Genomic DNA, 16,938 nt, shown 5'->3' on the forward strand with positions numbered 1-16,938 from the left:
AACGCCTACTCACAGGGAATGAAGTAGGAGCCAGCCAGCCAGCCACAGGAGCCTTCTGTCCCACTTGCCAGTCTACAGTGCAGGCCGTTACTGCTTGTAGTTCACTGTGTCCCCGGAGCCTGATTTATCTCTGACTTAAATTCTTCATGTCCTTTTCCTTCACCCAGTGAGTACACACCAAGCCCCTACTTGTTTGTAGCCTGCTCTGTGCCTTGCACATGGGCATACGGACAAAGTTTAGGACTTGTTTTGAAAACATTCTCTTTGGATTTTGAAAGCTGGTCTACTCAGCTCCACCTTTCCCCTTGCTAACCTCTGGACATGCCTGCAGGGAGTAAGAAAGTAACTCAACAGACAGGTCCAGTTTAGGGTCAGGCACCTGGGAGGTATTTGCACAGCCATTACTTTTTAATCTTCTAGTTAATCCTATAAGGTGGTAACTTTATTTAGCCTCCTTAAAAATGAGCAAAGGGGTGCTGCTGGGCACTGGTAGTGCATGGCTTTATCTCAGCACTCGGGAGGCAGAGGCAGGCAGATCTCTGTGAGTTTGAAGCCAGCCTGGTCTACAGAGTGAGTTCCAGGATAGCCAGAGCTACATAGAGAAACCCTGTCTTTCGGGGGGGAGAGAGAGAGGAAAGCAAAAGAGCAAAGGGAACTGGAAGGCTGGCTCAATAGTTAAAAGCACTTGATACTCTTGCAGAGGACACAGGTTCTGTTCCCAGTACCCACATGGAAGCTCACAACCATTGTAACTCCAGTTCCCGGAGATCCTGCGCCCTCTTTTGGCTTCTGCACTCACTAGGCACATACACGGTGCACTTATATATATTTAGGCAAATACTCACATGTATAAAATGAAAACAAAAATATTTTAATGTGGAGACGAGTGAGTTAATATGGTGGTGCCCACCTGTGGTCCCAGTACCTAGGAGGTGGAGGAAGGAGGATCGATAGTTCAAGACCAACCCTGGCCACACAACTACATGAGACCTTGTTTCAAATCGAAAGCAAACAAACAAATAAAAATTAGGAGAGAGGCTCAAGGAGGTAAATAATTTGTTCAAGGACACAGTAATAGAGCCAGGCTTTAAATCCAGGTTTTTATTTAGTTTAAATGTTTTTATTTTGTTTTGTGTATTTGGGTGCACACCATGGGTAGCAGCCAGAGGGCATCAGATCCCTTGGACCTACAGTTGTATGAAGTTGTTAGGCGCTACCTGAATGCTAGGAATTAACCTGAGTCCTATGGGTGATCAACCAGTACTCTCAGCTGCTGAGCCTTCTCTCCAGCCCTATTTAGATTATATTCATGTTTTTGCTGGGGGTGGTGGTGTTGATGGCTCATATGCCATGACACACGTGTAAAGTGTGTGTAGGTCAGGGAACTACCTGTGGGCGTCAGTTCTGCCCTTCTACCATGTAGACTGGAAAGATCAAACTCAGTTGGTCAGGCTTAGCAGCAAGCACCTTTTTTATCCAAGCCATCTTGCTGGTCTTTTTTTCTTTTAATGTAAATGTTACGTGGATGGGACTGGAGAGATGGCTCAGTGGTTAAGAGTACTTGTTGCTCTTCCAGGGGACTCAGGTTCAAGTCCCAACGCCTATGTGATGGTTAACAAATATCAGTAGCTCCAGTGCCAGGGGATCCAATGCCTTCTTCTGATCTTCATGGGCAACAGACACACTTCAACACATATATGCATGCAGGCAAAACACTCATACACATAAAATAAAAAAAATCTTTAAAAACTTTCATGTGTATATGTGTATGCCATATGCATGTGGGTGCCTTTGGAGACCAGAAGATGTTGGATGAGTTACAGGCAGGTGAGCCACCTGAGGTGGGTGCTGAGAATCAAACCCACATCCTCTGGAAGAGCCACAAGTGCTTTTTACCACAGAGCCATAACTCTAGCCCTCAAACCAACTCTTAGTTTCAGTTCTTATTCTTGACCCTCACAAATAGACTCCAAAGAGAAAGAAAAGAACAACAGCAAGAAAGACACTTCCCAAGGCTCCTGACACCTTCAGAGCTCCAACCTGGAGGTGAGAAGCCGGGTTTGGTATCACAGGCTCTCTGGGCTGGAAGGAGTCATCACAGCCCGTCTTGGACAGAGAAGAACCTAAGGTCTAGAGAAATGCAATGAAAAGCCGTCTATTTAATCTTGTGTAGTGAAACCCTCCCTTTGGTGACACTTGGTGAGAAAGAAAAGGTTTGGGATGCTGGGAGAATGTCGGAAGATGGCAATCAAGCTTTCAGGCTTGTTGGTAGTTGCTTCATTAAGTGAGGTCCTTTTCCTTTGGCCATTCCCTATAGCTACTGCCCTGCCCTGCCCTTCAGCTCCCTGCTTTGCCCCAGAACAGGTGGGGTTTATATACCTGATCTGCCCGTTCCCAGAGGGCTCCAACAGTTACCGTACTTGTTTCAAGCTGCCCTGAATCAGCTGCATTTTGTTCCTGGTTCTCATTGTCAGGTGGAACATGAGACAATTCAACGGGCTTGGTTTTGTTTTCAGATGAAAGGCTGGGCTTTGTACGTGTCCATTCAGGCATCAGAGTCTGTCCCTGTGTTTGCAGATTTCTCACCACCCTGAAGCCTGGGATCTAATCTGAAGAGATTGCTTAGGTTTGAACCAAGGCTTAAGCAGTACCTCCAGGCTGGGGCTCGCGTGCGCGCACACACACACACACACACACACACACACACACACACACACACACACACACACACACACACACACACACACACACACACACACACACACACACACACACACACACACACACACACACACACACACACACACACACACACACACACACACACACACACACACACACACACACACACACACACACACACACACACACACACACACACACACACACACACACACACACACACACACACACACACACACACACACACACACACACACACACACACACACACACACACACACACACAGCCCTCCGGCTGAATGGCTGTGGTCTGAGCAAGTCTCAGTTTGTCTGAAGCTGGCCTGGTGGTCTTGGGCTAAGGTCCATGTGGGACAGCTTTTGGGAGTGTTGTGATGGCTAGGCAACTCCCTTTTCCCCCAAGTCCATGTGTCTTTTAGAAAAAGTAAATGATTAGAAGTTTTATTTTGTTTTGTTTAATTAATTATTTATTTATTTTGGTTTTTGAGACAGGGTTTCTCTGTATTGCTTTGGAGGCTGTCCTGGAACTCGATCTATAGACCAGGCTGAACTCACAGAGATCTGCCTGCCTCTGCCTCCCCAGTGCTGGGATTACAGCAATACCCAGCTAGAGTATTTTAAAGGTTCTCTTCACTAAGCCTGGCATGCTGCATGCCTGTATCCCAGCTGCTTAAGAAGCTGAAGCAGGGGGTCATGAGTTCTAGGCCAGCCTAGACAATGTACCTAGACCTTGTGTCTAAATAAGGAAATAAAGTCCTTCCAACCTCAGCCATTCTGTTTTCCTAGTGTCTGTTCCACTGGAGTCACAGATTGTTTGAGTCACATTATCAATTACACTGGGAAAGAGAAACCTATTGAAAAGCAAAACTATTTTATAACAAGATTGAAAAAGTCTTGGAGCCGGGAACCCTTATAATAAGCCATTTGCTACTGTTCTCAACATTAATCCCTCCTTTTGTTTGTTTGTTTTTTCTCTATTGCCTTGGCTGTCCTGGAATTTACTCTGTAGACCAGGCTGCCTCAAACTCAGGTATCCCTCTGCCTCTGCCTCCGGGGTGCTGGGATTAAAGGCGTCACCACCTCATCACTTTTTTTTTTTTTTTTTTAAGATCTATGTATGTATACAGTGTTCTCCCTGCATGCCAGAAGACGGCACCCGATCTCATTATAGATGGGTGTGAGCCACCACATGGTTGCTGGGGATTGAACTCAGGACCTCTGGAAAAATAGCCAGTGCTCTTACTCTCTGAGCCATCTCTCCAGCACTGCCCTTACCCCCACCCCCATCACTTCTTAAAAGCAGCAGACTGGCTGGGTTTGGTGGCACTCTTAGGAGACAGGCAGATCTCTTTCAAGGCCAACCAGGTCTCCATAGGGAGTTCTAGGATAATCTGGGCTAGATAGTGAGCCCCATCTTTCTCTCTTGTTTTTTAGTTTTTGGTGGGTTTTTTGCTTGTTTGTTTGGCTTGGTTTTTTGAGACAGGGTTTCTCTGTGTGACAGCCCTAGCTGTCCTGGAACTCACTTTGTAGACCAGGTTGACCTTGAACTCACAGAGATCCGCCTGCCTCTGCCTCCCGAGTGCTGGGGGAATAAAGGCATGAACCAACACTGCCCGGCTTCTTTTTTTTAAAATACATTTTATATGCATGTTTTTGTCTCCGTGTATATCTGTATGTATGTGCCTAACACCTGTGGAAGCAAGAAGAAGGCTTTAGATCCCCTAGAACTGGAGTTAGAGATGGTTGTGGACTGTCATGTGGGTGCTGGGCTTTACAGGACTTCCCAAGACTACACACTATTACATTTTTTCTTGTGTTTCCTGAACTCAAGGTTGCAAGAGAATCAGGATACTTGTTTGCAGAATTCTAAGGGGACTAAAGAGGCCAAGATAGTTCTGTTCAATGAGGACACTAAGGAGGAGGGAGAAAAGGGGGGCAGGCATTCTGGGTGTATATATTTGTTCAAATACTATCTAATGGAAAAGCTGTGTGTGTGTGTGTGTTTGTGTGTGTGTGTGTGTATGCGCGTGTGTATCTATATATAGATATATCTTTATGCCTGTGTGCGTGTATATGAATGCCAGCTCGTGAATGCCACAGTGCAGTGTGTGGAAGTCAGAGTGTTGTTTTGAGGCAGGGTCTCTTGTTGCTGTGAGCATCTTGTCCCTGCTTCCCATCTCACCATGGGCATCACAGGATTAAACTCAAACTTAGGTTGTCAGGCTTGCAGGGCAAGTGTTTTTACCTGCTGAGCCATCCCCATCCCCAGTGGTGTAACCAAGAAACAAACCGAGGTCAGGTTCATTTGCAGGGGACTTTTCCATAGGTGACGGCCTTGTGAGACAGAATACTGCTTCAGTAGTCACCCACTGACCTTTGGAGTTCCACTTTGGTAATTTTATGGGTGGCAGTTAGATCCAACCTTCCAAGTGGATTTGTTGCCAAAATATTGTCCTTCCTGTGCCAGACCTGTGTTAGACCCTGGAGGAAAGAAGATCAAGGAATAACATTGTGCACAGTGAAGAATAATGAAAGAGCAGGTTGTATCATTGAGTGTAGACAAATGGAACTACCCATGCCTTGGGAGGCATCAAGAAGGACATTTGATTAAGTGAAAAGATGGAAAAGGTATGCTAAACAAAGACCGTAGCTTAGGGTGTGAACAGTGGGAGCAAAGGTGTGAACATGGGGCAGGAATTCAGAACATCGCATACCTTGGCTCCCCTCTGTAAAGAGCCATGAGGCGTATAGGTTCTTTGGGGTCACCTTGTGAAAGCCTCCTCCATTTTGAGACTTGAGCTCAGTATTCCATGTTGGGTTCCAAGTCCCTGTGTAGTTAAGAATGACCTTGAACTTCTGATCCTCTTGGATCCAGTCAAGGTTACAGGCTACAGCACCCCAGGCATCTGCCACCGAGTCAGGTTTATGTGAGGACTGAACCTAGGGCTTTGCGGTGCTTGGCAAACATTGTAAGCTGAACAGCCCTATTCCCCGTTCAAGCTTTACATAAATGTTTATCTAGGACTGTAAAGGTCAAGACCTAGGCTTCCTTGACTCCCTAGTCCTTTAAAGTCAACAGTAGCCAACTTTAATCCTGTGTAAATTTTGTGTCACCCAGTTCGAGTCTCCAACATTATCCCTTCCCCCCACCCCAATTAAATTTATATTTTCCTCAGAGCTCAGTTTGGAAATTACTTCTTCAAGGAATCCTCTTTTGCCCTGCTCCTGTTTTCCCAGTTCTGAATTCACTCCGCCTCCATGCCACTGCCCTAGTTATAAACACAATCAGACTGTTTAAGGACTGCGCTCTAAACACGGGCTGGAGGCGTAGCTGGCATGGAATAAATATGTGCTCAAATAATGGCCTAAAGGGTATCCATTGAATTTAGCAATAAGTGGTCACTTGGTGAGGCAGTTTCGGAGAAATGATGGGTGGATGGCTATTGCAATGGATTGTGAGGTAATCGGGAAGTGAGGAAGTGAGTGCCCTGAGGTGTGGACAGCTTTTTTCATAAATGTGGCTGTGAGAAGAAGCGGGAATGGTGCTGCTTTTGTTAGGAAGGACTTGCTTACTTAAATTACAATGGAAAGGAGCTGGTGTGAGGGGGTGGGAGCAAGAGCAAGGCAATCACTGAAAGAATGTATCTTCATAGAAGTAGGGTAGGGATCTACAACACAGGGCCCTGTCAGACAGCCCAGCTTTTGTCCTGCAGACACCGGAGCTGAGATAGTCTGCAGTATGCGTGAGGCGGCAGCTATTGTACAGTAGACTGCACAAAGGGTAAAGACGAGGAAGAACCAAGATACTTAGGGGTCTGGCTTTAACTGAGCAGATGCCAACCTGAGTGTGTGTGCGTTTAAGATTTCTCGAGACTGGAGAAAATAGGGCCGGCTCACGAGGAAGTGGCAGTAAATGGAAAGCCTCGGTGCTCTGAGTTTTGGAAACAGTCAGACATCATTCATTCGGAGACAAGATGTTGTTGAGTTGTTCAGTAAGTGGGTAGTCAGGTTAGACCCTATTCTTCTTGGGTTAAGAGTAAAAACAAGGGGCTAGAGAGATGGCTCAGCCAGTTAAGAGCACTAGTTGCTCTTCCAGAGGACCCAGGATCAATTCCTTGTGGGTTCAATTCACCCACAAGGCAGCTCACAACTGTCTGTAACTCAAGTTCCAAGGGATCTGACACCTTCACACCAATGCACATAAAGTTAGATAACCTGGCGGTAGTGGCGCACACCTTTAATCCCAGCACTCAGGAGCCAGAGGCAGTCCCATCTCTGTGAGTTCGAGCCAGCCTGGTCTACAGAGCGAGTTCCAGGACAGGCTCCAAAGCAATACAGTGAAACCCAGTCTCAAAAAACTAATAATAATAATAATAATAATAATAAAGCTAGATAAATTATTTTTAAAAACTTATAAAAAAGTAAAAACAAAAAAGAATCTATGGGCAAGCTGGTTGTTGGTGGCACACGCCTTTAATACCAGCGCTCGAGAGACAGAGGCAGGCAGATCTCTGTGAGTTCAAGACCAGCCTGGTCTACAAGAGCTAGTTCCAGGACAGCCTCCAAAGCCACAGAGAAACCCTGCCTCAAAAAAAAAAAACAAAAACAAAACAAAAAAACAAACAAAAAGGATGTATGGGCTGTGGGAGGTAGAAGGATCAGGAGTTCAAGGTTAACCCTCAGTTACACAATGCATTAGAGGCTAGCCTAAACTATATGAGTCCTTGCTTCAAACAAACCCAAAAGTCCTTGTTTTCAAACAAGGTGCAACTTCAAAATAATGACATTTGTTAGAGGATGAAATGGACACTTCCTGAACTAACACTAAGAGTATTTTTTTGGTTTGTTTGTTTTTTGAGACAGAGTTTCTTTGTGTAGATCTGACTGTCCTGGAACCCTCTCTGTAGACAAGGATGACCTAGAACCCATCAAGATCCTCCTGCCTCTTCAAAGTACTGGGACTAAAGTACTTTGTGTGTGTGCTTACACACCTCTATCCATTGAAAGCGGGTCAGGTAGGGACAAGGAGGCCAGAGGAAGGTGTGGGATCCCTTGAGCTGGAGTTACAGGTAATGGTGAGCAGCCTGGTGTGGGAAGCATTCTTTTTGTTGGTTGGTTGGTTGGTTAGTTGTTTTTGTTTTTGTTTTTCGAGACAGGGTTTCTCTGTGGCTTTGGAGGCTGTCCTGGAACTAGCTCTTGTAGACCAGGCTGGTCTCAAACTCACAGAGATCCACCTCCTTTGCCTCCTGAGTGCTGGGATTAAAGGCGTGCACCACCAATGCCTGGCAGAACTTTTTTTTTCTTATTGTTCCATAAATATTCTTTTATATTTGGGATAATAAACAACCTTTATTGATTTTTTTCTGTGCTTCCTGTCCCACTTTGTTGATGCCCTCTTATAAGAAGCTCTTGGATTGGAATGTAAAAAAATAATTAATTTTTAAAAAGAGAAAAAAAAAGAAGCTCTTGGGTTTTGTAATCAGATTTAATGATCTTTTCTTATCCTTCTGGGTAAGAACTCACAGAGATCTGCCTGCCTCTGCCTCCCGAGTACTGGGACTAAAGGTGTGCACCACCACCACCCAGCGCTGGGAAGCATTCTTAACTGTTTCAAGCAGGTGCTTTGCCACTGAGAAGATTGATTTGGCTGTGGGTCATCATATCCCCTCTCATTTCCATCCTGGGAACCTATAATGGAAGGACAGAGCTCCTAAAAGTTGTCCTCTGACCTCCTAATAGGTACTGCCTATCACCCCTGCCATTCACACACCTGAAAGCCTACACACAATAAATATTGTATGTATAAAGTCTCTCTCGCTGGAGTAGGAGTGTGGCTTAGTCATAAATCACTTCATAGCATTCATGAGACACTGGGTTTGATCTGCAACACACCATAGATCTCTCCCTCTCTCTCTCATTGATTCATCATCTTGCTCAATGTCTAACCTGGCCTGGGCCTAGTTTAAATGAGTAAAGTAAAAAACCTTTTACTTTGGGGGCTGGAAAGATGGCTGCTCTTCTAGAGAACCTGGGTTCCATTCCCAGCACCCACATGGCAGCTCATAAACTGCCTGTGTCTCCTGTTTCAGTGGATCCAACACCTTCACACAGACATACACCAATGCTCGTAAAATAAAAATAAATAAATAAAAACTTTTACTTTGTAGTTTTGATGAGAGACGGTATATGTACACTTGAGTACTACTATTCTGACACATGCATCCACACCCGAATACTATACATTGTACACACATACACATAATAATAACTAATAAAACTTTTAGTATACTTCTTTAATCTCAGTAGTCAGGAAGCAGATGGAGGAAGATCTCTGTGAGTTCTAGGCCAGCCTGATCTACATATCAAGTTCCAGGCCAGCCAAGGCTGTCTCCAAAAAAATAAATGCATATATAATTTTAAAGGAAAGAAAAAAAAACAATCTTCAGATTCAGGAAGAATTGTTGATAACTAATCTGATAATACCACAGACCTATAATCCTGGCTAATAGTAAGAGTGAGGCAGGTAGACGGGCAATTTCAAGGTCCACTTGTGCTACAGAGTGGGTTGGAGACCAGTTTGGACATTGTAGTAAGATTCTAAAAAGAGACGTGCTACATTGGAGTGGGGGTGGAGAGGTGGCACATGCCTTTAGTCCCAGCACTCAGGAGGCAGAGGCAGGCAGATCTCTGAGTTAGAGGCCAACCTGGTCTACAGAGTGAGTTCCAGGACAGCTTGGGCTACACAGAGAAAGCCTGTCTCAAAAAACGAAAGAGAGAGAGATAAGAGGACTAGTAATGTATCAGCAGCTGAGTTTTTGCTTAGTGTACACAAACAAGGCCTTGGAACAAACCCCAGGACCACAAGAAAAGAAAGGAAAATGATTGATGGGCATTCAGATGTCCCAATGCTGAGGAAGTAGTGGAGAGGAGTGAGTTTCAAATCCTGGCAGTTCATTTAACTCTCCTCTGGGGTACAAAGGAGACAACCCATACCCTGGCTGCCCCCATAGGGCTGAGCAATCCTGAAGTCCCTGGAGCCTTGCTTTGTCTATTCATGGCCCCCGTGCCTGTGGCAGTCTGGAGTTACCCAGACAGAACAGAGCTGCTTACAGAGTATACAAGGGAGTCTTGTAACAACCTTGTCCCTGTTTCTAGGGCTGAGTTAGGTACCACAGCTTGATTTCAGCTGCCTATTTTATTTCAAGAAGTTGACATTTGAGCCACACCAGAGTACTGTGTTTTGTTTGGGTTTCCTCTGTGTCAGAGGGTCATAGACCAGCCTATGCCTATTTTAACCCCCACAGCCTCGCAACATCCTTTCTCCATCTTTGGAAATCTTCCTCAGCTTTCAAGGTTAGCTTAAGGCTCCATTTCCTCTACAGAGACTTCTGCTCCTCATTCTAAGAAACAGTGTTAACATGGTGAAATAGAGAGACTAGAGGCCAGGCCTCTTTAAATATTCGGTTTGCCTCTCATACACATGCACACACACAAGTGTGCACACACACACAGCCCTCAGCATCAGTTCTCCCATCCATCTATTAAAAGAGCACAAGATTGTTTGAGAATAAGACCCAGTTGGATCTGTGAAAGCAGTAACAGTTCTTGGCATTGGGTGCTTGTTCTTCTGTCACCAAACTAAGATAGCAGCTCTACTTCTGAAAGGCTCTACCTTGGAGGCAAAAACTTAAAATGTGGGAGGGTATTTCTTTTCCAATGGACTTGCTCTCTAAGCAGCAGAAGCGGTGTGTCCATCCACCTTCATCCTGCTTTGTGCAGAGAGGACCAGGTGATGGGAAGTGTGAAACCCAATAAAAGACATTAGCATGTGTAAGCCAGAACAGAGGGGCTCTGGGTACTAGCTTCGAACAGTCATGGGAGGGAGGGACGGAGGAAGGAAGGAAGGAAGGAAGGAAGGAAGGAAGGAAGGAAGGAAGGAAGGAAGGAAGGAAGGAAGAAAGGAATACCCTTTTCACTTCTACCGATAAAAGCAAAGGTTAAAAGCACTAGAAAAAAATGGTGGGTTTTGTTGTTTGTTAGTAGACTTAAGTTAGGTTTGGGTTCTTTGTTAGTTTGTTTTTGTTTTTTACAGTTATTTGTGTGTGGAGAGGGTACATATGCCATGGGTGCCCTGAGTGGAGTGTGAAAGCCAGAGGGCAACTTAAGGGAGTCAGTTCTCTCCTACTGTCATGTGGGTCACAGAGATCCAACTCAGGTCACCAGCTTGATTGCAAGTACCTTTACCTCCTGAGCTCTCTTGCCAGCCCTAGTTTGGTGGTAGTAGTTGTTGTTGAGACGTGATCTTACTGTGTAGCCCAGGATGGCCTCACTGACTCACTAGTCCTGCTTGCCCTCAAATTACAGACATATACTATGACACTTGCCTAAAAGGCTGGTTTTATATTAGTTAAAAAGAACAGGGCTAGGTGTGGTGGCTCACACCTTTAATCCCAGCACTTGGGAGGCAGAGGCAGGTGGATCTCTTTGAGTTTGAGGCTAACCTGATCTACATATTGAGTTCTAGATCAGCCAAGGCTATATAGAGAAACCCTGCCTTGAAGGGGAAAAAAAGAGAAAAAGAAACAACCAGTCATTTAAATTACATTTTCATTTATTGTGTGTGCACATGTTTTTAGGACCACTGGAGAAACCACCGTGAAGGGAAAGGGGCTCTGCCCACATGGGAGGACAGGCAGCTCACTTGGCTTTTTTTTATTCTAACACAGGTGGTCACCGTGTCTTTTCCCCATTGGCTGGGGCCGACTAGTTGTTTTGTTTTGTTTGGGGGGATTGTTTTTTGTTTTTCGAGGCAGGGTTTCTCTATGGCTTCAGAGGCTGTCCTGGAACTCACTCTAGACCAGGCTGGCCTTGCACTCACTGAGATCCACCTGCTTCTGCCTCCCAAGTGCTGCGATTAAAGGCATGTGCCACCAACGCCCAGCTTGGGGCTGACTAGTTTTAAATGAATTGCTGCAAAGAACAGCCAGGATGGGAGTTGGCCACTGAAGTCACTTAGTTCTAAGAATGTAGCAGGGCCTCAATACAAACAATTGTTTTACCAGATGGGGGACTAAAACATGCAAAATGTTTTACAAGGTGGGGGAGATAAAAAGATTTGAATTCCTTGTCATAAAATATTTACAGTATTTAATAGAAAAGACTAATATTAATATTTCTTACACACACTGTGGCATGTGTGACAGAGGACAACTAGCAGGAGTAGGTTCTCCCTACACCATGTGGGTCCCAGTTCATCAAGCTAAGTGGCAAGTGCCCTTACCTGCTGAGCCATCTCACCAGCCCAATCAGAACCTTTTTTTTTTTTTTTTTTAAGATGTATTTATTTAGCCGGGCGTTGGTGGCGCACGCCTTTAATTCCAGCACTCGGGAGGCACAGGCAGGTGGATCTCTGTGAGTTCGAGACCAGCCTGGTCTACAAGAGCTAGTTCCAGGACAGCCTCCAAAGCCACAGAGAAACCCTGTATCGAAAAGAAAAACAAAAAACAAAACAAACAAACAAAAAAGTGTGTTTATTCAATATACTTCAAGGTTTTGCCTGCATGTATGTCTGTATGAGGATGTCAGATTCCCTGGAACAGTTATGAACTGCCATGTGGTTGGTGGGAATTGAATCCAGGTCCTTTGGAAGAGCAGCTAGTGCTCTCAACAGCTTGAGCCACCTCTCCAGCCTCAGAACCATTTTCTTTTTTAATTGAGATTACTTTTGAAGCCAAAATTTCCCTTCCCTAGAGAGATGGTGGACTGCGGCGTGCCAGGTGTTTATCAGAGGTCTTGTGGAGAGGGAGACTGAACATGACCAGGGCCTAATCCCTTCAGTGGGAGCTTCTGTTACCTCGGCCTTTTTCCAAATGACTGAAATTCTGTCCCTTTGCTTCCCCCTACTTAGGGACTGACCATCTTGGTTTGTGTTCAGGTGAAGAAGCCTGGAGGTGCCGGGGCTGTGGGGGCTATGTTCCTCTGAGCCAGAGACTGTACAGGACTACCAGTGAAGCCTGGCACAGCTCCTGCTTCCGGTAAGTATGTCCGCTCTCCTTTCTTCACCGTTGTACTGTGGCCCCTGCACTGTTTCCATGTTCTGGCTAGAGAATTTTAATCTTGGTGGGCATCAGGGGCAGGAAGAGGAATGAACACCCCTGACGCCAGATTAAAGTTCAGGAACCACAGATGAGTCAAGTGCAGCTGGAGGAAGAGATGGGGGTGCTATTCTAGGGTTTCTTCAACACCTTCATGTTGGGGTGTGGAAACAGGCCAGAAAGAATGACTGTCCCCATGGCCATACCACAGGTTATGAAGGTGCCTTGTGGCATTTCAGGGTGACTGGAAGCAGCTCTACTTCTGAAAGGCTCTACCTTGGAAGCAAAAACTTAAAATGCGGGAGGGTATTTCCTTTCCAATGGACTTGCTCTCTAAGCAGCAGAAGTGGTGTGTCCATCCACCTTCATCCTGCTTTGTGCAGAGAGAACCAGTGGTGTTGCTTAGATGAAGGAGCTCCTGGACCAGGTGATAGGAAGTGTGAGACCCAGTAAAAGATATTAGCATGTGTAAGCTAGAACAGAGGGGCTCTGGGTACTAGCTGTGAACAGTCATGGGAGGGATGAAGAAAGGGAGGAAGGAAGACCCTTTTCTACTGATAAAAGCAAACGTTAAAAGCACTAGAAAAAAAAATGGTGAGTTTTATTGTTTGTTAGTAGACTTAGGTTTTAGGTTTGGATTTTTTGTTTGTTTTTGTTTTTTACAGTTATTTGTGTGTGGAGAGGGTACATATGCCATGGGTGCCCTGAGTGGAGTGTGAAAGCCAGAGGGCAACTTAAGGGAGTCAGTTCTCTCCTTCTGTCCTGTGTGGCCCTCCTTTTTGTGACTGATTTATTGTCAGTTTCTTAAAAATGACAGTATCAGGGCAGGCAAGAAGGCACTTGCTGCCAAACATGGCTGTCTGAGTTCCACCCTTGGTCCCTTGTGGTGGAAGGAGAGAACCAACTCTGGGAAGTTGTTCTCTGACTTCACATACAAGCCATGGCTTGTGTACCTGCGCATAGACACATACACACCAAACAAACAGATGCTTTTAAAATGACAGGCTTTAAAGCCACATTTGTTCCTGCTTTCTGGGGCTGTTATCTGGAAATGGAGATGTTCTAGGGACTCCAGTGTGCAGTAGGCACCCACTGAGCACTGGTCTCCTATCAAGGTGAGGAACTTGTCTTTGCAAACAACAGTTCTAGCCCACAGTCATTCTGAATTGGTGGAGTGGAGTACTGTCCCCTCTAGAGGCAGGGTGGGAATGTGTCTCCCTTAGGCTCATGTGCCATGGATTCTGGCTCCCACCAGCTCTCTATGCAAAGCTGGTGTCAATAATTTAGTGGACCTTTAAGTCCTTACCTCTCTCTACTCTCCAAGTTCAAGGTGGGGGTTGGCCTGGAGAGATTTGGCCACTGAAAGAGCTGGAGGGGGACCAGCGTTTTCCTGCCCTTTTAGCTCCAACCCAGACTTCTCGTTTTGTTTGTGGTTCTGATTGCCTTGGCTTCTCCTCCTCCTTCTGCTCCTGGGGAAGTGGATTCTGCTTTTTCTGTGCTGTTTTATATGTTAGAAGCGGTGATTAACAGAGCCTTAAGGGACTTATAGGAAAAGCCTTTGGCTGGTTTTTTCATTTTATAGCTGAGGCCAGCCTAGCTTTGGCATCTGACCCACACAATTACACCTGTCCCTACTTACATTCCTATCCGAATTATTTTATGTTCAGACCAGCAGAGCATGATAGAGCATGCTAGCCCTTGTTCATTCATTCATTCTTTCTTCTTCTTTTTTTTTTTTTTCTCAATCAGGTGGGGTTTGAGACAGGGTTTTTCTGTGTAGCCCTGGCTGTCCTAGAACTCTCTCTATAGACCAGGTTGGCTTCTAACTAAAGGTATGTGCCACCACACCTGGCTAGTCCTTGTTACTTCAGATGACTGGAAGAGACCACCCGTTATATGTATAGGTCCTTCACATTGAAGATTAGAAGACTGCTCAGGGTCAGTTGGGCCAAGGATGACAAGAGCTAGCCTTCAAACTGAGGTCCTGAACCCTGTGCAGTTTTGAGCAGATGTTTGCTTGTGAGGGTGTGAGGAGAAATATATGGGCGGGGTGGCATGCCTGTCATTCCAGCTCTCAGGAAATTAAGGTGGAGAATTCTGAGTTTGAGGCAAGTTTATAGCAATAGCCTGCCTTAAAAAGAAAAAAGGCAAATCGTGTCAGCACACAGTTGACCACAGAAGGCTACACACTGTGGAGTGGGATGGTCAAGTTCTCGGTCAGAGACTTTCAAGGTGTCATGTTGCTTTACGTGACTTCCCTGGCCTTTAGAAAATGAGGAAAGGAATATTACTCACCTCACAGGCTCGTTGGGGGTAATCAATTAGGTGTGATATTATAAAGTACTCGGCAGATAATTGATCCATAAAAAACATGTTAATAACCAGTAGCTGTCGCTTTCTGTTATGTGCAGTACACTCATTTCTCTGTACATTCGTTGGTCCTCTGTTGTAGAGTTTCTGGAAGGCATCTTTGAACTGCCGTGGTACAAAGATCGTTGTGGGGGGCGGGGGGATGGACAGGACACACACCTGCTCTTGTTGATTATTGCTTTGCCTTGAAGTAGCTCTGAAATGGGTTCTCCTGAAGAACATCTCTCGCTTCACAAACTTTCTCACGGTAGAAATGGAATGACATGAAAACCTCCCACAGGCGATGCTCATATGCCCTGGGGAGGGGTGCTGGCTTTTGGATCCAACTTTACTTTTGCCCAAGTCTGAGAGAGCTCCTCAGGGCTGGGAAGGAAAGTCTGTTTGACCTCAGAGGCAACCAGGGCTAAGGGGAATATGGGGCTAAGGGGCCTGAACAGTCCTTTACAATTTTTCCAACCAGCTCACCTGCAGTTCTGGTGAAGTTTAGACTATGTGGTATGGACCCGTTGGGGCAAGACCTTCCCTTTGTGCTTTTCAGAGTTCATTCTTCATGACTTCCTTGTAGCTCTTCTCTTCCCACCTGGTCCATGATTAAAGAGAAGTAAGGGACATGGGTCCCGTGTCATGCCCCCCCCCACACACACACACACCTTGGCTTTTCTTATTACTGGGTGAGGCTGGATTGAATGAACAGGTTGTTGGGATTGGTCCAACCTCCCCTCCCTCACTAGGCTCCACCTTGATCTGGAGTGACATCGTAGTCCCACCTCCGAGAGCCTTGCCCTAGGTTCTCAGGTGCCCAGGACATCTTGAGGCTGGAACCTGGGCCTGTTCAGTGAAGTGAAGCTGGCAGGCCTCCCGGAAGTAGCTCAGGGCATTGGGCACTTGGCCAGGATTCTTCTGATCTACCTGACCCATGGTTGACCAACCACTGTTCCTTTTCCCCCCTCCTTCCCACCAGCCCTATTTAAACTGTGAGTGCCTCAGGCCTGCTTTTCTTTGAAGAATGCCATTGAGTCTAAGGCTGGAGCTGTTCTCTCTAAGCTCCTGGGCGAGGCGCCTCGTGAGGCCAAGAGAGGAACCAGAGCACATGTTTGCAGCTTAAGATAGCATGTGGAATTACAAATGGTGACCTGGCTGGTCCGCCTGTCTATCGTGATCATCTTTTTAGGACAGTCTTGTATCCCAGGTTGGCCTTGAACTTATTGTATGTGTGTGGCTGAGAACAATATTGAACAAGTGATCCTGTTGCCCCCACCTGAGAGCTGGGACTACAGGTGTATACCACCATGCCTGGCTTATGCTGTGCTGATCGAGCCAGGGTTTCCTGTGTGCCATGCAAGTATTCTACCAACTGAGCTACATCTTTATCCCTTTTTAAATTTTTGAGACAAAGTTTTGCAATGTAACTCAGGTTGGCCTCAAAAATTCTTCCTGTCCCAGTGTCCTTAGCTTTGTGTACTCTAACCACCTCTTAGTGATTTTGTGGTTGTTGCATTGTTGGAGATTTGAACCCACGGCCTCACATACTGGGCACAGTGTTTTACCACTGAGCTACAACTCTGGTCCTTTTAGAATTTTATCTTGAGACCGAGTTGTTCAGGCTAGTCTTGTGTTAGTCTCAAATTTGAGTCTCCTGTCTTAAGTCCTCTGGAGTTCTGGGAATGCATCACCACAAGCTAGCTCTCAGTTTTCTGGTGACTCACTCTCATCGCAGGCTTTCAGCCTTTTGAGCAGGGTCCCCGGAGAAGGAGGAGCTGCCCTGTGAGCCTTT

At 45.8% G+C, this 16,938-nt stretch overlaps 1 protein-coding gene across 4 annotated transcripts in view; it reads left to right on the top strand.

Annotated features, from left to right (window-relative positions):
* The window catches only part of Limk2 (LIM domain kinase 2), a 70,918-nt gene that overhangs the window by 5,332 nt on the left and 48,648 nt on the right, over window positions 1-16,938 (top strand). For 3 of the 4 annotated variants that reach the window (XR_004772274.1, XM_035452372.1, XM_027387265.2), the window contains exon 2: window positions 12,608-12,734. Coding sequence is in view for 3 of the 4 variants with exons in the window: in XM_035452372.1 (XP_035308263.1) it covers window positions 12,608-12,734 (127 nt within the window). In the remaining variant the exon portion in view is untranslated. The remainder of the gene's footprint in view (window positions 1-12,607; window positions 12,735-16,938) is intronic. The other variant, XM_027387267.2, reaches the window with a different exon arrangement.

This window comes from Cricetulus griseus (assembly GCF_003668045.3).
Source record: "Cricetulus griseus strain 17A/GY chromosome 1 unlocalized genomic scaffold, alternate assembly CriGri-PICRH-1.0 chr1_1, whole genome shotgun sequence".
Taxonomy (NCBI): domain Eukaryota; kingdom Metazoa; phylum Chordata; class Mammalia; order Rodentia; family Cricetidae; genus Cricetulus; species Cricetulus griseus.